Source organism: Erpetoichthys calabaricus, chromosome 9, assembly GCF_900747795.2.
Source record: "Erpetoichthys calabaricus chromosome 9, fErpCal1.3, whole genome shotgun sequence".
NCBI classification, from domain to species: domain Eukaryota; kingdom Metazoa; phylum Chordata; class Cladistia; order Polypteriformes; family Polypteridae; genus Erpetoichthys; species Erpetoichthys calabaricus.
The window spans coordinates 92,019,472-92,043,005 of record NC_041402.2 but is presented as its reverse complement, the minus strand read 5'-3'; the positions used below and the strand labels follow the sequence as shown (position 1 = coordinate 92,043,005).

The 23,534-nt window shown below is 36.7% G+C and overlaps 1 protein-coding gene across 1 annotated transcript in view; it reads left to right on the top strand.

Annotated features, from left to right (window-relative positions):
- The window catches only part of LOC114642557 (uncharacterized), a 469,497-nt gene that overhangs the window by 38,527 nt on the left and 407,436 nt on the right, over positions 1 to 23,534 (top strand). The window contains exons 8-12 of the mRNA XM_051932215.1: positions 4,229 to 4,267; positions 7,315 to 7,395; positions 13,463 to 13,501; positions 16,400 to 16,567; positions 21,725 to 21,823. Of these exons, the coding sequence (XP_051788175.1) occupies positions 4,229 to 4,267; positions 7,315 to 7,395; positions 13,463 to 13,501; positions 16,400 to 16,567; positions 21,725 to 21,823 (426 nt within the window). The remainder of the gene's footprint in view (positions 1 to 4,228; positions 4,268 to 7,314; positions 7,396 to 13,462; positions 13,502 to 16,399; positions 16,568 to 21,724; positions 21,824 to 23,534) is intronic.

Here is a 23,534-nt window from a genome sequence, read left to right as displayed (position 1 = left end):
GTACAAAATCTTTCTTGCCGAATTGGCAGGTACAAACACAAGACCTTATTCAGAAGGGGTTTGTCAACAGCAGAAAGTCACACACGTTTCAGCTGTCAAACGTGGTGGTCCAGCTCCCCTCTCCAAGTCAAAAGAACACAAAGTTCTCCTCATCAACGGTTCGGTAGCAGTGACTGGAGCAGACAGTCTGAGGGAGAGAGGACAGGAGAGTGAGCTGTTAGGTTGGCCAGGGCTCTGTCTTTTAAATGCTCTAAACGTTGTGCAAGAAGCATGTTGTGCAGTAAGCCTGCAAGCCTGCAGCTGATCCCACAAAGGGGGTGGGTAACAGTGTGTTTGTTTCACACTGAAATACTGTTTAAGATGGAGCTTCTGAGGGGGCAGCTGTGTTTCTTTCCCATAGGTTTACTGTTTGACACAAAGACAGCTCAGTAACAATATGTGAGGAGTGGTAGTATGCATAAAGTACTGTTTTTTTTTCCAAATTGAAATTATACTGTAACACGTAAGTTGATGAAAATCACAGAGATGATAAAGCAGTTGTTAACATACATATCAGGAGTCCATCCATCAATCCATCCATTGTCCACCGCTTATCTGAAGTCGGGTTGCGGGGGCAGCAGCCTAATCAGGGAAGCCCAGACCTACCTCTCCCCAGCCACCTCCTCCAGCTCCTCTGGGGGGACCCCAAGGCGTTCCCAGGCCAGCCAGTAGATATAATCCCTCCAGCGTGTCCTGGGTCTGCACCGTGGCCTTCTCCCAGTGGGACATGTCCGGAACACCCCTCTAGGGAGGCGTCCAGGGGACATCCTGACCAGATACTCGAACCACCTCAACTGACTCCTCTCAATGCGGAGGAGCAGCGACTCTACTCCGAGTCTCTCCCGGATAACTGAACTCCTCACCCTATATCTAAGCGAAAGTCCAGCAACCCATTTCGGCCGCTTGTATCCATGATCTTGCTCTTTCGGTTACTACCCAAAGCTCATGGCCATAGGTGAGGGTAGGAACGTAGATCAACTGGCAAATCGTCAGCCTCGCCTTTTGGCTCAGCTCTCTCTTCACCACGACGGACTGTTGCAGAGCCCGCATTACTGCAGATACTGTACCAATCCATCTGTCAACCTCCCGCTCCATTCTTCCCTCACTCTTGAACAAGACCCCGAGATACTTGAATTCCTCCACTTGAGGCAGTAATGTGTTCCCAACCTGAAGAGAGCATTCCACCCTTTTCCGGCAGAGAACCATGGCCTCGGATTTAGAAGTGCTGACTCTCATCCCCGCCGCTTCACACTTGGCTGCAAACCGCTTTAGTGAGAGCTGGAGGTCACTGTCCGATGAAGCCAACAGAACCACGTCATCCACAAATACCAGAGACGAGATTCTGAGGTCACTGAACCAGACCCCCTCAGCTCCTTGGCTGCGCTTAGAAATTCTGTCCATAAAACTTATGAACAGAATTGGTGACAAAGGGCAGCCCTGGCGGAGTCCAACCTCAACAGAAAATGAATTCGACTTATTACCAGCAATGTGGACCAAGCTCCTACTCCTCCTGTACAGGGACTGAATGGCCTTGAGGAACCCAGGGTGGACCTCATCCACCCCAGGGGCCCCACCACCTTGGAGCTTTTAAACTACCTCGGTGACCTCAGCCCCTGATATAGATGGGCACCCCCTGGAGTCCTCCAGCTCTGCTTCCTCTAAGGAAGACATGCTGGTGGGATTGAGAAGATCCTCGAAGTATTCCTTCCACCAGTCAATAACATCTGCAATTAAAGTCAGCAGGACCCCATCTCCACTGTACACAGTGTTGGTGGAGCACCGCTTTCCCCTCCCGAGGCGCTTGGCGGTTTGCCAGAATCTTCTTGATGCTGACCTAAAGTCGTTTTCCATGGCTTCCCCAAACTCCTCCCATGCCCGAGTTTTTGCCTCTGCAACAGGCGATGCCGCCACACGCTTGGCCTGCTGGTACCCCTCAGCTGCCTCTGGAGTCCCACTGGTCAACCAGACCCGATAGGACTCTTTCTTCAACTTGATGGCCTCTTGAACCTTAGGTGTCCACCATTGGGTTTGTGGATTGCCGCCACGAGAGGTTGCTGACAATCTTGCGGTCACAGCTCCGTTCTGCTGCTTCGACAATGGAGGGTTGGAACATGGCCCATTCAGACTCAATGTCCTTTGCCTCCCTCAGAATGAGATTGAAGTTCTGCCGGAGGTGGCAGTTAAAGATCTTTCTGACCAGTTCCTCTGCCAGATGTTCCCAGCAGACCCTCACTATGTGTTTGAGTCTGCCTGGTCTGTCCGGCAGCCTCTCCCACATTTTATTCAACTTACCATCCGGTGGTGATCAGTTGACAGCTCAGCCCCTTTCTTCACCTGAGTGTCCAAGACATCGAGGCCTTGCCGTGGCAGAAGGGCTTGCGCGGTCTAGTGATCCTTGGAGCTATGTTGTCAGTAGGGTTTCCCAAGGCAAACAGGTCTGAGGTGAAGATCCAGACTAACTCGATCCTGAGACCCCACATGGATTTAAATTGGGTTCCGCTCTCTTGTGGGCCCACCACCTGCAAGAGAGGCCATAGGGGTCAGGTGTAATGTGATATGGGTGGTGGCCGAAGGCGGGAGCCCTGGCATTCCGACCCTCGGTTACCAAAACTGGCTCTTAGGACATATCAGAAGTAACAAGGACAAAATTAAATGTGCTTGTTTTACCCATGGTGCTTGTATATGAAATAAATGATTACATATATAAAACTCTGAGAGAAGCATTTAAACTATTAGCAAAAAAGTACAATTTCTGCAATTAGCTGAATAGTATGTGTAGCTGCATCTTTTCCAGGTTCCTAAAATCAAGTAGCTCTAGAGTTTGTAAGGTAGAATCCAGCATGAGTCAAATGCATAACAAAAGAAATTCCATGGTCCAATAAAGTTTGTTTTAAAAAAGTTTAGTGAAAATTTTAAAAAGAACAAATCGCAAAAATTAAAAAAAAAATTATACAAGCAGAATAAAAGTCGAAAATGGAAAAAGGGTTCTTCTCTGTTTCATTACAATCTTAGCTTTCCATTGTTAAACTTCAGTTACTTTCTATACTTAAAAGTTGTGTTACTTTTCTATGATGTATGGTTTGAAACTGTTTGCCCTCCATGATTACCAAATGCAAGGCGGATGATAGACTGACTTATACTGTCTAGTTTGAATGACAAAAATAATTAGAATATTCCATTTACAATTTAGCTTGTAGGGGTTACTGAATAATAGAACCTTTCAATGACTATGCAGTAATATATAGGCAACCATTTTAATTTCCATCAATTTAATATAACTAACATGTGGTTCTTACAGTATGCTTGAACGTGGTGTAAAATGAAGTTATTGAAACTGTACAGTACTTACTTTATCGTAAGAAGTTGTTCTCAGCAAGTTGGTCAGGTGAGCCATAGATGTGGGTGAATGAGGCTTAGAATCTAAGTGCCTTTCAAAAATGACCCATATAAGTTTGACTAAATATAGACTGGGACCTGACAGACAACACAGTAGCTGTCACATTTAATGGACTCTCACTGGTAACAGCAGTTGGGTTTTAAATATTTGTGCTGTTTCACTGGTGCTCAAGAAAGCAATAGCAGCAGGACTGATCTCCCTGTGGATATTCTGTTGGACAATCATGGTGACCACAATGATTAACAACTTAGATCTACTGTTACATTCTATAATTGCCCTTGGTGATGTGTATCTTTTGACAGTGGTCACTGGAAGAGCTCACTACTCTGTCCCAAATAGAGATGACACTAATCATTAAAGTTGAATCATCATTGTTTTCCTACATGCTGCAGTCTTTCTTGTCTGTGCTCTTTTGAGACAATACATTGGAACTTCATAGTGTAGGTGACAGCTAGTCCTCCATACATTTGTTGTTCATATGCATTGATCTGTTCAGGAAAGAAGTGTACAGTGCTTGTTACTTAACTAAACTACCAATAAACAATTTTTTTTACATAAATGAAAGCTGAGTCCTTCACAATTACTTATGTCATGACTTGATTAGCAGAGCTCAATATGTATACCCTTAAAGTTTTAGGAATGCTAGTTTTGGTGCAAATTGGTGGAGGTTTTAATAGTTATTATTGGTATAAATGGATATTATTATAAAAATAAGTGTAAAAATATAACTTGGTCCTGTATTGTCATATTTAGCTAAGTTAATGTATAAATTTAATTTGTTTTAATTTAAAGGAAAATCAAAAGAAGAAAAAAAGAAAAGCATAAAGACAGGTAAGTTAGTGTTGCCCATTGTCATCTGCTACACTTTTTGGCAATATTCTGTGTATCAGCTATCAAAGAATCAGAAAACTTCATATGTTTAAACTTGAAGTAAATCCATCCATCCACCCATTATATCCTAACTACAGGGTCACGGGGGTCTGCTGGAGCCAATCCCAGCCAACACAGGGCACAAGGCAGGAAACAAACCCGGGCAGGGTGCCAGCGCATATACACACACACACACACACACACATCAAGCACACACTAGGGACAATTTAGGATCACCAATGCATCTAACCTGCATGTCCTTGGACTGTGGGAAGAAACCCACGCAGACATGGGGAGAACATGCAATCTCCATGCAGGGAGGACCCGTGAAGTGAACCCAGGTCTCCTTACTGCGAGGCAGCAGCGCTACCCACTGCTCCACGTGCTGCCCTGAAGTAAATATAATACATATTTATTTATTTTTTTAAAAACAATAAGGATTCCACATCACTGTATTGCAGGACTTATACCCTTACTCCCTTGCCAAAAGACGTCAATTAGAAGATGTGTTATTACCAAAATTAAGGCTAATATTAAAAAGCAGTTGAGAAGTGGAATGGCATGAGTCGTGAACCAGAAGATACAAAATATTAACACCAGACTGAAGTAGTTTGAAGGATAAATCTGTAGTCTACAACCGGAAGGTGTACTGCTACAAATGCCCAGATACAAAACTGTTCAGTTACCTGATGGCAAGCTTATGCAAAATTCTTGAATCAAAACCATACTTTAACCTGAAGGCGAGCTGTTATAATAATTTTAGCAGAAGACTGTTATAGAAACTGAAACGAGTATTGAGGTGAATTAAAAATCCAAAGGTGTTCACTCCACTGTGATCATGCTGAAGTTGACTGTTGGATTTGTAATGTCAGACACTGCAATGAATGTCACAAGGCGTTATAAAATGGAGTATCTGTCATGTGACATGTAATGCCTTCTGGGTGGTAGCCCCTATCAACAGGGGCTGTGCATGTTAGTAACACAACCACGAAATACTGAGACTACAAAATGGCAATGTGGCACACTTTAAAATAAACCATAAAATAATTTTTACTAGGGTGGCACGGTGGCGCAGTGGGTAGCACTGCTGCCTTGCAGTTGGGAGACCTGGGTTCGCTTCCTGGGTCCTCCCTGTGTGGAGTTTGCATGTTCTCCCTGTGTCTGTGTGGGTTTCCTCCGGGTGCTCCGGTTTCCTTCCACAGTCCAAAGACATGCAGGTTAGGTGGATTGGCGATTCTAAATTGGCCCTAGTGTGGGTGTGTGTCCTGCGGTGGGTTGGCACCCTGCCTGGGATTGGTTCCTGCCTTGGGCCCTGTGTTGGCTGGGATTGGCTCCAGCAGACCCCCGTGACCCTGTGTTCGGATTCAGCGGGTTGGAAAATGGATGGATTTACTAATTCATTATTAAACTGCTTATACAAAACACTCATGCAATAATATGCCATGAGAACAAAGCCTTCTGGAGATCCAAAGTATAGCATATGGTTTATAGTACAACTATCATACTTTGTATATATGGCACTAATAGTTAAGCTTTCTCTACATGGTGAGGATCTGTGTCTAATTTTCATTTTCAAGAGAGACTCAGGCAGCATTTTGATAAAATAATAATGTGTTCTCTCTCATTGACATGCAGTATTAGAGTATTAAATACTTGTCCGTGTTAGCAGAAAAATACTTGGTTTATAATCCAACATAAAAATGACCCATTTTTCACAAAGTCTAAGACTTAGTAAAAAGCTTCATGCATATTTTTGCTTTTGATTTAAAAGTTTTATTTAGTAAAATTACTTGTTTCAGTTTATGGTTAGAGTAGAGAAATGTTAAGCAAAGAAAAAAATAACTTATTTTACATTATTCAGTTATCCTTTCTTCCATTCTATATCTATAAACATCCCTTCATTTCACTTCTTGTATGAAATTTAAAGTTAGAATTTGTAGAATCACTCGGTAAACTGCTGAAGCAAAACACTACATAGAACTTTATTTGTCCCTAGAGGGAAATTCGGCTTTTTATAGAAACTCTTTAAATAAATAAGTAAATACATGCATACATTCATAGATAAATAAATATATATATATACTGTCACACACTATGGTTGGAACACACACCAGAATGACTAAAAAGAAAAAAAAGGAGCTTCTCAGTTGACTGTCACAGTCACAGTGAGGCATTACACATACATATTGCCATTGGTATAAAGGAACCCCAGTAGCATTTCTCCACACACTTCTGCTGAATGATTTGTTCGCTGAAAGTCATCAGTGTCAGGGTGTCAGAAAGGGGTTGTGCAGCATTTTTCACAATGGCATTCCGTTTTTTTTTTAACATACTATTACCTCCAGGAGGTCCAGAGTGTGTCCCTTAACTGAGCATGCCCTTTCAATTAGCTTGTTAATTCGGTGGGCTTCTCTTGAAGTGATGCTACCAGCCCCGCACACCACAGTGTAGGAGACTGCACTGGCCATTTCACGATTGAAGAAGATGTTGAGGATATCACTTCTCACATTATAGAAAAGTAATCTCCTAAGGAGGAAGAGCCTGCTCTACTCTCTCTTATGTAGTTCCTCTGTGTTATGAGAACAGCCCAACCTGTCATTGATGTGGACCTTCAAGTACTTGTAGTAGTGGACCACCTCTATATTCACTCTCTGAATACTGACCTGACATAAAGTCTCTTTTGTTTGGTGAAAGTCAATAACCAGTTCCTTGTTTTTGCTGACATTTACTTTCAGACAATTCTTTCTGCACCAACAAAGTTCTCCAGTTGGCTCCTCTTTTATTTTGCATATGTCAATACACCCCTAAGTGCAGCCATTCTATCTGTATTATCACTAGGTTTTTGTTATGTAGTCTTCTGCATTGTGGTTTATTTCGGTAATATTAAATGCTGACATTAGTCTATAATATTTTTATATATGATAGAAATAAAAATATATCTACTGATGATTTTTAATTTTATTTTACCTTTATTTATTAATGTACTGTTTATTTTTTTCCCAAATTAGATCATGTTGATGACGTCTATTCAGATGTCAATACTTCTGAAAAGACCAAAGAAGAAAAGAGTACTAAAAAAAAATTATTTGGTAAGAAAGCATAAACTGCAGTACATGTATTAAATATATTACTATACAGTGTAATGCTTAATATACTGTAACTCACAAGTCCTACACTATGTGTAAGTTTTGGACTGATTTTAATTTAAGATCCATTTTTATTTCTCTTACCTCTTATATCATATGACTTCTATCTGATTAATTGTGCATAGGAGCAGATATTGATAAGAGGAGCCTGGGGCAAAATCCCAGGCAAATGAAGTGGCAAAGCCAAAGGTCTCTCACCACAGACGGGTGCAAGATCAAGAACTGGCTCCTGCCTCATATTTAGTACTGCTGGGTTAGGGACCAACTCATGACGTCCTTAAAGTATGTAAAAAGTTCAGACATTCATTGAATGAATATTTATATGGTAATCATTCTTTGCACTGGGGACCATAGTAGCACAATAGCTAACACTGCTCCTTCATGGATCCAGTATGTTTTAGATTCTAATCCCACACTCAGTCATTCAGAGTGTTGCATTTTTATTTTCTACCCCATGTCTGCAAAGGGTTTCCTTAAAGGACTCCAATTTTTCTCCCACATCCTCAAAGATATGTATTATAAATGCTAAATTTTGTTATTTTTTCCTGGATTCAAAAGATACTTCTTTTGGACTAGTTAATTTTTTATTGAGGATGTGACACATACATTTTCTACTTTTGGTGTGCATTTGGACTTATTTTACTTTATTGTCTTTTTCGTGAAACTCATGAACAAACATAACAAACCACAGTAAAATATATTATATTACGACAGTCAAAGTTTTTAGATACCTTTTAAAAAAACGTTTTCTCTTGTTTTTGACACTCTGGTTACTGGATTTTTTGACATTGAGTTTTGATTTATGTATTGGTTGTGGTGGTTTTTGCCCCCACTCTGTTTTTTTTTTAATAAAGACTTCTTCTCTTGTTCCACTGTGCTGTTCTTCTGCCTGCCTCATTTTTCACCCAGAGGCAGTACAATGTGTAGATTAGGTTAATCCGTGACTCTAAATTGGCCCGTATGTGAGGGGACAGACCCTACTACGGAGTGTCAGCCTGCCAACGGCTGTTTCCTGTTTTATGCCTAGTTTGTCAGGATAGGCTGCAGATTGTTACAACCCTGAACTGGATTAAGTGACTTTGGTAATGGTATGTTTTTTCTAGTAAAGTTGTAGCACAATCCATCACTCAATCTATAAATCATTTCCAAGTGCCTTGTTTTGGCTAAGCACATTCGGCATATAACAAAACATTTAATATTATAGGCTGAATGATCATTATGACTTACCTGCACTTTGTGAGATGTACATGCTAATATGAATCTGCTGAAAAAGGCATAAGATTTGAGACTAGTTTAAGAAACTCTTTTGAGTGAATACACAGAGGAGAATAAAATTATTCAGAAGGTCCAACACAAATCATAGTTGAATGAGAGAGTAGAAGATATTACAAGAACTGAGGGATCAAGAATATAACCTCAGAGTGAAAACCTATTTCTAAGATTTTCTTATACACATTATATGAATAATCCAGTTTGTAGAAAGAACTGTTTGTTACCATAATGTAATTGTTGTTAAAAATTTGGAAAGACTTAATTCTAAATACCTGAAATTTTTCTTTATTACTGCATCCTTTCAAAATAAACAACCAGCTTATATCCTTATGGATTAATGTATCGTTATTATTATTATTATTATTATTATTAAAAATACATTCTTGGATTCTGCCTATATTGGATTTAGGTCAAGACACAGAGTAGTTTTATGTGATGTGTACTCTATACGTGTATGTTTTAGAAGATTGAATTTGTGTTACATGTCTCGCTATGTGACATGTATTTAAACTGTCTGCTTTCTGTATTTGTATTTATGCGCATAGAACTTTATTTGTCACTGGGGGAAATTTGCCTTGTCACAGTCATAGTTTAGTCATTGTGCAGACGTGCTGCTGTTGGTAAAAAGGAGCCCCAGTTGCATTTCTTGACACATTTCAGCTGAGTACGGTAATTGTTTGGCCGAAAGCCCTCAGTGTTAGTGTTTCAGAGAGTGGATATGTAGCGTTGTTCATAATGGCACTCGGGTTTTTTTTTAATTCTCTCCTTTGCTTCTACGTCCAGTTGGTCCAGAATGTGGCACATAACTGAGCCTGCCCTTTTAATTAGCTTATTGATTTGGTGGGCCTCACTTGAAGTGATGTTACCAGCTCAACACACAACAGTATAGAAAATTGCACTGGCCATTACAGAGTTATGAAAAATGTGAAGGATGTCACTCCCCACATTAAAGGAGTACGGTCTCTTAAGGAAGAAGAACCTGCTCTGCCCTTTATTATATAGTTCCTCTGTGTTCCCATACCAGTCCAACCTGTCATTAATGTGGACCCCCGAGTACTTGTAGGAGAGAACCACCTCTACATCCCCTCTTGAATAGTGACTGGACATAGAGGGTGTTTGGTGTGGCGAAAGTCATTAACAAGTTCCTTGGTTTTGCTGATGTTAAGATGTAGATAATTCTCTTTGCACCAAGAAACAAAGTTGTGCATCTGACTACTCTTCTCTGTCTCATCCCCCTTATGAATACAATGCATAAATGCAGAGTCATCTGAGAATTTCTGCAAGTGACATGAATTGGTATTATATTTATAGTCCAAGGTGCACAGGGTGAAGAACAAAGGAGACAGGACTGTTCCTTGTGGTGCTCCAGTGTTGCTCATTTCTGTATCAGAAACACAGTTCTTGAGTCTCACAAAGTGCAGACTCACAGACAGATAGTCCATTATCCAGGACACTATAGGCTCATCCACCTGCATACATCTGAGCTTTCTCCTCATTTTCTAGTACTGTGGTGCGGATGTACTTATGATATTTGTATGTGGCTACTTGTTTGTGTTGCAGTGCCCATGTGTCTGTTCACAATGTCTGTCCGTGTCAGTATTTTACACCCTGATGTAATGTGTTAGATTGTTTCTTGTTCCTTGTAGTTGCATCTTCATATGCTGTCTGTATTGTTATCATCCTTAAGAATATATTTTCTGTAGTTTCTCATGTTTATAAATTGATATTTTATGGCTAATATAAACCCTTCTGCCTTCTTAAACATGTCACAGCTGCTTAGTCAGCCATTTGATGCAATCTTATCTACACAAGGCTGATCAAGTTCATGAGAATGTCTAGCATGCAATGTTTATTAAGTTGTGTGGGTTTTATGTCCTCTGTGATGTTGGCTGTGGTATGGAGGTTAAATGGCGACTAGTTTGTGTCTGCATAGTCTAATGCTGTTTTGTGCAGAAGAATTTTTTTTAAATCATTAATGTGCATGTTGTGTAAATGAATTATGTCTATGAGACCCCTTCCTGTCTCACCAAATGGAAGAGTGAGTTGTTGTATGGCTGCTTTGGGGTGCTTGTGTTTTCATTTGGAGCTGTTGTAAGTCTATTTGTGACCAATGTATAACGTCAAAGGAATACGTGAGCATTGGTGTGGTGTATGTATTAATAACTTTAATTGTGTAGTGTGCACATAGGTGTGTTTTTAGTATTTTTGAAACACATGATGTAAATTTTTGTGTAAGAGTATATTTGATTTGTTTACGTGGTATACGTTTAGATGCCATTATCGAGGATAAACCCATTGTCTCTAAGGATTCCCTTCTCTGCATTAATTGCTTTACATTTTCCAATCCAATCTCCATGCGTATGTCTTGTGAAAACATTTTAACTGTTTCTAGTAACTTTTGTTTCTGTTTATATCTTTGTCATCCATACTGAAAAGATGTGACAAGATGTATTGCTGGTGTTGGTTTTTGAATTTTCTAACTATATTGTGTCTTGCTCAATCTGTTTGATAATGGATTGAGAGTGAGACAAAACCTTCCTGGAAGATGAGCCTGTGTGTGTTGAAGTGTTGTTGATACATACATAGAGTGTTGTTCTCTGGTGTCCCATTAGTGTTTGTAGGCAGTGCATGACTACAAGGTGTATTTTATATTGGTTATATTTGTACCAGCCATGTGAGTAGGGCACTGTTGAATACTTTTATGTATTCAATGAATCCTTTGTGTAGGTTTCTGTATTTTTGTATGCCTGCTGGAATATCATGGTCAATTAAAAGCTGTTCCTTACAACCCATGTGTTGCCATCAGCAGTCTTTTACTTGTTCTGTAAGTATATCATTATCTGTCATGTGTGTGTGTGTGTATATTTTGTTTGTTATGCATGCGGTAAATATCTATAGGTCTGTAGTTTTTGAGATCTGTGGTGTCTTTTGACTTGGATTTCATGTAACTGATGCCCTCTGTTAAAAACTGAGGTGTCTCTTGTGGGATATATCATATGTATGTCATTTTGTCTGCAACTACGAAGTGCAGAGTGGTGAACTCTTATTCCAGAAATTGTGAACTGCATCTAAGCCCAGTGCCTTCCAGTTGTGTGTTTTCTTTATAATTTCCATGAGATCTGTTAAGGTGAACTGCTTGCAGTACATCTGCATTATATTTTCCATCTTTTGTTGCTCCTCCTTGATCCAAGCTGCTGCGCTATTATGCTGAACCGCATTAGACAAGAGGGAAGAGCTAGTTTTCCTGTTTTGGTGGACCATTGGTTTCTGTTAATTTGTTATTCAGTATGTGTCTGTAGAATAGCTTTTCATTTTTTTGGAACTGTCAGTTGGCTTGTTTTATATCATTTTGGCCTAGTTTTTATTTAAGTGTTATCTATGTGTTTATTATGTTTCATGCTTATTTTTATTCTCCTAAATATTTGATGGAAGTTTCTTTGCAGTTTTCCTGACATGTTGTTCTTTTTGTACTGTGTTAATTGCCCTAAAGTCATGTCTAATGTCCTTAGTCTGTGTTTCTAGTTGATGTTCCCTTGCAGGTTTCTATCATCTGTAATGTTGTTATGTTTTTTCTATTTTATTTTTTCATTCCAATATGGGTGATGGTGGTGACTGCAGATGCATATACTGTATTACTGTATGCACATCTGCTAGTGTGTAGTCACTATGTTGTAAAAGTATATTTTCATTTGTGAGTTTTATTGTTAGTGACAGTTTCTTTGTGTTTAGTGGCTTTTTTCTAAAGGGGACACTGAGTGGGATATTTTTCTGTGTATGAGTGTTGTCTCAGTGTCCTCTGTCAGTTTGTATAGTAGTGTATAGTTCTCGATGAAGATTGTCTTGGTGGGTACATCTGTAATATTATCAGTACTGTCCACTGTTCTAGGAAGTGCATTGTTGAATTTGTTATCTTTCTGTTTGTCGCATGAGACTGTGTAGTTGTTGGTATTTCTTGTTTGTCTCTTTAAGTTAGCAGAAACATCATGTTTTATTTGTTTGAGTTCTGTTTGTGGAATGAAGTTATGTGTGAGGCTAATCTGTGATTTTTCTTTCATTTATTTGTAAGTTTGGGTATTTGTATATAAAGGCTATGTGTAATTTGTATCTGTAATGTGTTGCATCTGTTTCTAATTCTGTAATTGTGTAATATGTAAGCATGATGCACTCCTTAATAATATCTTTAGTTGATTGCATGTACTGGCAGATCTTACTTGCTTTGGTGGTCAGGAGTTTGAGGGTCCCCGGTTCAGCCATCGCAGTCTGAGTCTGGTGGTCAGGCCCACACACAACTTTGGAGTGGCCATTGCAGTAGGCATATTTGGTTTAGTGCTGTTTTCTACCACTAGTAGTCAAGGGAGATTGTAGCTCAATTTTTGTGCACGGGCCTCTACCTAATTCACCAATACAGCCCTTTTACTCTGGGTGATGGCTGAGCCAGTATGAATTCCATTTCTTGTTATAATCATTTTTAACATTTAATATCTCTGCCAGAGTGGGTAATGGTCTACCTTTAGTCTGGCCCTTTCCCCTCAATCTTACTGGCATGGGTGGCCCTACCAGGAGCATAAAGCTCCCACCAACATTACTCTAAGGATCATAAAGAATCACAAGTCCACCTATTATCATCATTATTAAATAAAATATTTTATAATGAAGTAATTATAAATATATAATCTAGTGCTGTATTACCATATTAAACTAAATGTATTCTTTTAAATTATCTTGTTCCAATTTTAAGGAAAATCAGGAGATGAAAAAAAGAAAAGTGTAAAGGGAGGTAAGTTATGTTTTACTTATTGTCATCTGTTGAACTGTTTAGGAGTGCTGCACATCAGATAACTGTAGACTAAAGATGAGCAATTAAAGTATCATAAGTTTCATGTGTATTAATAAAATAATTAATATACATAGTTACTGTTTATAGTACAGTTATCACAGTCAGTTTATTTTACATTAATATCTATATTTTGCCTATATGTTTTGTATCTCTATTTTGTTCTGGCAAGGTCTGTTTTGTAAGAGAGTCTCAAATACCATAAGCAATAAATTAAATCCCTTTCTGACAGACAGTTAAAGCTGAGCAGTCAATATTTGCATACATTTATCACACAAATGCTTTCCTATTACATTGCAGCTTATTAGATGGCCATTTTCAGAAAAGCTAAAACTTAGCAAAAAGCTTCATGCAGATTCTTGCTTTTGTTGTTTTAGGAGCTTAATATAGTAAGATAACATCTATCATCTTGTGGTTAGAGTTAAAATATTTTATTTCCATTTATGAATCAGTTATGAACTACTTGTACATCTTCTTCAAAGTGCACATACCCAGCATGTTGTATAAAGGACATGATGTATTTAAAATAACAACACTTTGAACTGATCTTGCTGCATTTTTTTTAAATTTAAATAGAAGCAGTATGTGTATTTTCGGAACAGCTGCAAGAAACCAAAATACACACCCTAGTAACACCCGGTAATATGCACAATATACCATTTGTTTTTTGTAGGTTATTTTTTTACAAGGGGAGCAATTTGCAATAAATATTTTTACATGCTATTTTGTAATTATCTTAAAATACTTAGCCACAGAGAAATATAAGTTCTGACCAATTTAATATACCAAGAATCATAATTTAAGTCTAAAAATGAATTATATCTGAAAAGGTTAAAGCGTGGTTTTTTAAAGAATTACAAAGGTGTTGTTTATGTTTAAAAACAAACAAACTAAAACTGTAAACATTTAAGAAATGTGCCTCATCAGTCTAAAAATATTTGAAGTATTCACTTTCTTTGATCTAGATACTTTAATTCTATATTTTACCTGAATTTGTTACCTTCAGTTTCAATTCTTCTGGTATAACTTATCATTGTCTTATCCTAGGGATTGTCTAATTTGTTGGTATGCCCCAATTCTGTATATTTTCCCAATTAGTGCTATGACAGTTGTGATCAACAGAAAGCTAGAGCGTGTAGTGGATTAAGAAAGATTGGGCTATAAGGACAGGAAATGCCATCACGAACATATACTTTATTTAGAAGGGAACATGTTACCAGAATGCTTCTTCTGCTGGTCAGAGGCTTTTTACATGAAGGAACAGACTTGGAAATAGCAAAGGTGTTTTAGGGATTAAGAAAATGGATTGTTGAAAACCAGGTGAGGACTGTAAACCTGAGCAGAGGGATGCAAGATATACCAAAACTAAAAAACAAAGCAAAATTCATAGATGTGAAAAACAAAGCAAGATGATATAACAATGTATTGGCCATAGTAACAATTAACAATATTACTGCCCCTATAACATAGTGTTCACCAATGGAAAAACAAAATGGAGTCCCAAAATAAAAGCAAAAGCAAACAAACAAAAAAAAAGAGACTTTAATCATTGATTATGCAACATATTGTTTACTACCGAGGTGGTTATTTTAAGATTCTACAAAAAGTGAACACAGTTGTCTCCTTGCTAAAAAAATAGTTATAATAATCATCTGCCAGAAGGGAATGAAGTTCTTCAAAGATGCAATTAGAAATTGCAAAAACGCTGCTTTCATCAAAGACTAAAAATGTTGATGTATTTTTTTTAAATGATTTGAATTCACTTTTTTGCTGTATGTGCCAGAAATAAGCTTAAAAAGAAAAAATGATTATGGTAATAGCTATAATTATTATTTCTGATTTGTAACATGTAGGTAGAGAACAAGTTGCTAAAGTTTTTTTCATGTGGTTTGATTTGTCAACCATCTACAGTAGCTTTCAGCCTTGCACCTTTTGCAGTTGTAAGGGAAATAAGTGGCATAATATAGAGAGACCTGACTGGTGATAGTATTGTGGAAACATGAGGATGTGACTGTTTTCCATAAGACATTAAGCATCAACTAAGAATCAAATAGATGTTCAAGCAGTCAAAATGATAATACCATGCTGCTGTTTTAATTATTTATTTATAAATATATTTTCTGTGAACCTAACTTGCATATCTTTGGAATATTGGAGGAAAAGCAGATAATAATAATATTAAGTAACAAGATGTCTGACATGTCACAGGAATCAAAAACATTTCTATGTTCCTATTTATAGATTATTAAGCAGCTTGTTCTTCTTTACAGGTTGGTATAGCAATAGCTCTGCCAAGGGCAGGAAGCGGCTAGAGAAACTGGTATTACATTGCTTGTAAAATCATTGGCTGCCACCTCTCCTCTATGGTTTCACTCTTGTTTTGCAGGCTAAAGTGAAAAGTGTTTTAAGATTTGACCATCACACTATGCCCACCCTCTGTTCACTCTTGTTCTGCTTTTAAACTGATTAGTTCAACTAAGCTCATGAGTAACATATTTAATGAAAAGTACTTTTCCACAAGCTGTAAATTGCATGGAGTTAATATCTTGACCTGAATAGGTCTAAGTATATTTATGTTAAATTGTGTGTTTGTGGGTCATCAGGAAATGACGATTTGTGCTAACTTTATATTGTTTATTTGCATCAATATTTTAGTTGTATGAGTCTCAGAAATTCAAAGTCTATAAAACTGACATTTCTATTGCAAAAAAATATATTTTTACTTTATTTACGTTGTATGTATACATCAACATGCCTTAAGTCAAGGTTATGCTTTTGAAAATAAGAAACTAATATTTTATATGACTTTAGATTACATTATATTTTTGTTTTGTATTACAGGAAAAAATGAAAGTGATGTTTTATACTCAGATTTGCTGAATCTTAAGTCAAAGAAAATCAAACACAGTGCACAGGAAAGCCCAGATACATCCAAAACTATTGAGACTAAAGACAAGGTTGCTAAAGAAAAGAGCAAAAAGAAAAATGCACAATCCAAAGATGACACAGGTAACTAGAAAAAATATAACATGGCTGTTTTTAATAGATTATAAAGGTTAAAAACAAATTCTATGAAAATAATAAAAATAGTATTCTTTTAAAGAAAGTAATTCATATGAGATAACCATTAAATATCTGCAATGAGAAATGCATTTGCGATTTCAAAAGAAAACATTGTGTAATATGCTTATGACAGAAACTGTGACCTTATTTACTATCTGAAATTCTCTAATATACAGGTAGTATTTGTTAAATATTCTGATAAATTAGAATTGTTTAGTAAAGTTTAGTAATCCAGGAATAACTTATAGTTTCAGTGTTTAAAGCAGTTGTCAATTCTAAATGTATGAATTCATTAAAAAAAGCAAAAGCTGTTTGGGAGTAATGAGCAATAAACTTACATTAAATAATACAATAAAAAATAATTCAGATACAAAACACAGAAATAAATACTAGACCGAGAAAATGAAATTTGTTTCGATAGCATTTAAGCAAAGACAGATAACTGTGATAAATCAACATAACAGTAATATCATAAGGAAAATCCATTTTTGAATTATTGAAGCTACAGCGATCCCTTCAGGATAACAAGGGCCAAAGTCTACCACAGAGAAACCAATGAAAAATTGAAAAGATAAGCTTTTAGATACAGTGTATTTATAATATAACACCGGCAGTCTCACTGATAGGCATGGGGATGTAATTGAACATAAATAGAGATATAAAGCTAAAATAGGGTTTGTTTAAAGTTGTATAACAAAGTGTCATGATAAGGCTAGTGAAAGACAGTCATGACTAGCAGTGGCAATGATTTGGGGACAAGTCATAGTGGATTTTTAAAGAACAGAATAGATTAACTTCATTGCAACAATATTTAGGAACATTGATGCAAAAAAAAAACAGGTTATTATTGAAGAACAGCAGGAGCTGGGTAAAAAATTAAGGTAACATGAGAATTAGGATCTATGTAGATCTTGGGTGCATTGATCTTTCCTTGGAAGAAGGAGACAAAATTGTGTCTAGTGTAAATGCCTAAAGAAGCTACCAGATAGTCTTGCAGAAGGCATTAAGATTGACTTCCCTTTGCTGATCACATTTTTGTTCCAGCTTGTGATCAGGTGTTCCAAAAATTGTTTACTGTAGTTTTTGTCACTATCCTTGACAGCAGTCTTTTTTGGTCACTCATGCAAGAATATTGCCACAACTACTATTACTACTACCAGTACTTGACTGTGTCTACATATATTTATCAGTGTTAAATTGTACAGCTTAACAGCCTTAGATGCCAAAGAGGAACAGAGCACAGAAGGAGTTATAAACGTGAAAATCTTTTCGCAAAGAGGCATATACATGGGAAGTTGGTGATGAAGTGTAAGCAAAGAATAGAGGAGATGGCGGAGGATGAGGACAACATTAGAATTCAAGAGTGTGAGGAAAATCTGAAGTTAATGAGAAGTCATAGGTCCCAATGAGCAGTTAGTCATCTACTGAAGTCCTTGGGGATGGGAATAACATTTGTATAGTATAGAGAGAAATTTGTCAGACTCCTAGATGAAGGTAGTCTGTAGAGAAAATGGAATGATTTTACTGCAAGGAAAAAAGGATCAAGAAGTATGGTATCAAAGACTTACATGACCTAAAGCATGGATGGAAAAAGTGAGTAAGCTGATAGGTAATGAATTAAAAATAAATTAAGGTCCCAGTCCCACTGCCAGTTAAATGGAATATATCCTAAAAGAAGTAACCATTAGGTTAGCAAACTATATAGGGTGATAATCCACATCATAATGTCAAGCATTAATACGACAAAGCAAATCTGGATTTTAAAACTCATGAGCTCATTAAAAAGGATATTTAAATCAGAAAAAGAATTATCTGGAAAATAACAATCTGTAATACTTTAAGAGCGTGCCAGATTGCACTTAGATTAACTTTCAGCCATTTAATACAAATAAGGTCTTTGTTGAAGTCTTCGTACTTAGCAGTAAATGAGTTATAGTGGCGATATATCTATCTATCTATCTATAGAGAGCATGCAAGGTAGAGCTTTTATTCATTTAATTTTTACTCTAATACTTTTGTAAATCTTGCTAACATCAAACATGTACTTTATAGGTTTAGCCTTGGAGGAGAAACTCAACAAAATGCAGAAACTTACGAGCAGCTGAATAGGTAGTGCCAATAAAACCATCCATTGTGCCAAATACTAAGCTAGCCAAAATGACCAGATGACTTCGAAACCATTTGTATTTTGTTTTGCAATTCTTTCTTACATGTAGTACGTAAACACACTCTAAAACACAAAGCTTTAAATGACTGATTGTGTTACTTAGTGGAGTAGTAGTGCTATTTGTCTGCAGGGTTACAGGATTTTGGGCGGCACAGTGGCGCAGTGGTAGCACTGCTGCCTCGCAGTTAGGAGACCTGGGTTTGTTTCCCAGGTCCTCCCTGCATGGAGTGTGCATGTTCTCCCCGTGTCTGCATGGGTTTCCTCTGGGTACTCCGGTTTCCTCCCACAGTCCAAAGACATGCAGGTTAGGTGCATTGGTGATTCTAAATTGTGCCTTGTGGTGGGCTGGCGCCTTACCCGGGGTTTGTTTCCTGCCTTGCGCCCTGTGTTGGCTGGGCTTGGCTCCAGCAGATCCCCATGATGCTGTAGTTAGGATATAGCGGGTTGGATAATGGATGGATGGTTTCAGGATTTTGTATTGATTGCTTCAGTTTACTCAATTAAAATAATTGTGTTTTATTAATGTTCTAGGGTTAATACAATTCTTGTCTCAAATGTAAGTAATAAAGGAAAAACTTCTAATAAATGTACAGTTTGTTTTTAAAGGAGGCGAAGAAATCAACACTGACATATTTATTTTGAATTTAGTTTATATATCTTTTTAATGCCGCACAACTCAGTATAGTGTCTTTCAACCTCTGCCACTTGAATGAAACACAGATTCTTCACAATTCAACCTGAGAGCTTTAAACAGAATAACATGTCCAAGGAAAATGTGGCATGAATTGCTACTTTTCAGGATTTTCCTATTAAATAACATTGCACCATCAGCTTGTTGTAGCTTTTGCTTTCATTTGGGTTGAGCAAAAAGGACTCCTGTTAGTGACACGTGTTTTGTTCAGCCAGATGTGAATGTTGCAAAGAAGATGGCAAAGTGAAAATAAAATTTGAAATGACATTATGCAACACTCAAACTACTGAGAAGTGTTTACTGTTAGGCAGGAAGTTCATCCTAATGACTATGGTGTTAGATTGTTTTCAGTTTAATTTCTTGCCCCTGACTTTCTAAGTAACATAAAAATAGACTTGTCACTTTACTTGCAGTGCTCAGTTCCATCATTTATATAAGAAGAGTAATGTGGATGCAGGGGAAATAAAGAAATCTTCAATATAATTGTCACTTACTGAAACAAAGATGGCTACTGTGAATTTACTTATGTGCATGCGCGTTCACGTTCACAGCTTAGCATGATGGTGCCTGTTGAATCCTAAAGTCATCATTAGGATATGATTTTGCATTGCACAATATAAACAAAGTAAATAATAAAATATTTCCATTGTGTAATGAGCAATTAACTAGAACAGTTAAAAACCAAGCTCCTGACCAAACCTCTGAAATACTGTAAAGTTAGGAACTGGACTTGTTATTGTTGACCCTACTTGGTAAAATTTTTATTGGGACTAACAACCCATTCTCCATTTTCTGCCTCTATTGACAAACAAATAATCAGCTACCATGTGTTATGCAGAACTTTCTAAAACTGAAAATCCATATTTGTTACTTAACCTAAAGTGTATAGTTGTGATTAAACAGTTTACCATTTTAAGAGTTTATCTCCTATAAAATACCTAAACATAAGGTTTCAACAGTTATTTCTCCGTTTTCTTTCTCTTTCCTTAAATTTGTAGCTCTGAAGAGGACAGCATTTGTTGAAGGACAAAGCACACAAAGTGCATACTGTTTAGAGAAAAAAAATGTTTTCTATTCATTACCTTAGCTATTACAAACTGTATTCAGACTTATCTTTGTTTCTTAGATATTTGGTTAACATTGAAAAATGTATGACATATCAGTTTGCTTCCACTGAGGGATAATTGCTTGATTTCCAAAAAATTGGTGCAAGTTCATTATCCTCTTCAAAAGTTAGTTTGCTAGGTCTATTGTAGTGCACTGCTACCATCAAGGATTACACCCGATCAGCAAATAATAAGAAAACTCACTTCAAAAGGCACAATAACTGACATAAAACAGATTATTATACCACTACTGTCCTGTGTTGTGCTAGCCTGTTGGATGGATCCATACTCCAATTTTGTTTTCACCATATCCTTTAGTGTAAATCAGAAAGAATTAAGATTTGTTAGACCCGGAGCTGCTTTTATAATACTTTAATATGACATGTTTGTTGCCATTATTTCACTGTTTTTCACAGGAAAAAAATTACTATATGTTAGTTTTTCTATTCCTATACATCATCAGTAATACGATGCAACAAGTTGTGGGTTCTGATGTGAATTTTGTTTTGCCACAGTCATTGGCTCCACTGTGGTGTGCAGAAAGACAGCAGCTCCTAATTCTGAGCATGTATGTCTTTGTCTTCTCTTTTCACCAATAATTTGTTTCTAAAAAAAGGATTATCATTGCCTCAGTGTTTTTTCAGGTGATGACCCATTCTTGATTAGGTTAGACTAGGTTGTTTATTATTGATACTATCATTTTTGCATTTCTGATATCCTCTTCCATGCTGCAGTAAAACCTACTTAAATTTTGAGCCTTGATTGATCTCACTCTGCACTACACATGTATGTGCACAATCCATTGGCCTTTGTCTAACTGCAACTTTAAGTAGCACTGTTTGCATATATAATTTCACTTGTATAGTTTATGATTACACCAGGAGGTCAGGGTGCCCAATAAAATTACCACTGGCCTTCACTATAGCTAATACAAGGTATCTGACAATTATCATAATCTATTTTTACCATTTGCATTGTGTTTTATGGCAAATCCGGCAAATTATCCATCATACATATATTAAGTGTTTGTAACATGATTTTTTTTTCATTAAATGAATTGTGTCTATGAACTGATGTTTAAACAGTAAATGTAATACACGTCATTTATTAATAATATATTTTTAATTTAATACTGCAAGGACCAAAAGAGACTAAAGCAAACAAAAGCACAAATAAAACTGAAGACAAAGACAAAACCAAGAGTGAGAAACAGTATGTTTCCGGGAGACACCAGGCTGGTAAGTGTGTTTCAGCTAAATGAGTTTTACAAGTATTAAATGAAGCAATTACCAGTTTAGTATATTTAAGGTGACATGTATTAAAAGGCTCAACATTTTGTCCATAAACATATTTAGTATAGATAGTAGATGAGGCTTCGGTAACCCTGAAAGTGTTTATCACATATTCGTTGGCACTTCAGTAAAACAGACAATTCTGCTTCCTTGGTATTTCACTAAGATTTTCTACATAGTGAAGTTTAGAAAAAAAGTCAGTCATTTTTGTTTTTTTTCCTATTTTTGGTTTTCAGATCTTTTTTTAATCATTTTTGCTGTGAAAAAGCATGTGTAGTCAACTGCAGTAACACATAATAATATACAAAAGGCATGTTGCTTTTTGTTAAATTGTCACTTTGCAATCTTTTTATGGAAATTGCACATATACTGTACATATTCAGTAGCAGCAAGAAGTTCAGGGCTAAGTTAATGAATAAATTATTTAAAGTTCAGAGCATTACTGAAAATAAATATAACTATAAAGCCCATTTTGACACATAATCCCATTTTATTACATTATTGTGAGACACCTTGTCTTTAGCTCACTGAACAACTTTCTCTTGTCTGTGAGGATTATCTTGAATTGTCTGAAGCTCCTCTCACAGTCCAAATGAGCTGTCTGGCAAGTGCTGTCTTTCATCTTTCTAATAAGCAGTAAGCTCCATAGAAGAAAAGAGACCCTTGTTTGAGGCACAATGTAGATACAGTACAGAAAAATTGCTGCCCAGATTCATAAAAATGTGTAGGGTATTGTTGTATTCAAAATTTTTCAGCTAACGTTGCATTTTTAGTTTTTTGGAAATTGTTGGGATACCTGATGTTAGTCTATTTGACATTTCCCCCACTAGTCCAATGCAGCTATCCCACCTTTTCTAATATGCAAGTGCCAGATGCTCAGCATACCATGATGTACACCATATATGCAAACAGAAAACCTGACAGGCATTCTGTGAAGAATAATGTTTGCTAAAAGAAAAAAAAAACATGAACATATTATTTAGATTATATTAAAAAATTAAATGTTAAAAAATGTAACAATCTCTCCCAAATCTTCAAATCTCAAGCATTTTGGTGTTTATGTCTGAAATACATTTTTATTTGTCGATTCCATGACTCCATTAGTTTTCTCAGCATTGTAAAGATCATAAGGCCCTGTATATCTTATTGATATATCATTTATTCATTTAAATGAAATAATGAAAGTCAGTAAAATATATTGTATAAGAAAAAAAATCATGCATTGAACTGTACCACTTCACAACAAAAAAAAATAATGGCATAATGTTCACGATATAAACAAAGTATTCTCATTGAAAGTTGTGACCCTTATTTAGATGCCTTGACACTCCTTGTATGTCAAAAGCGCCATACACAAATAATTTAGCATCTGTATGCAATATAATTAAAAACAATATATGCATTTAAATTAGCTAATACAGACTTAAACATGTTCTAACCCATTCAAATAAACTGACCTTTGCTGTACTGAATTACAGTTATAACTAGAAATGATTATGGAAATGTATGGTTTCATAACTTTTAGTGAAGGTGCATTACAGCTCCAGGTCCTGAATTTGACTTCTTGTCTGATCACTGTCCATCTGTACATATTCTCCATGCACATGTAAGAAATTTCTCCACATACTCTGGTATCTTCACATATCTCAAAGGTTCA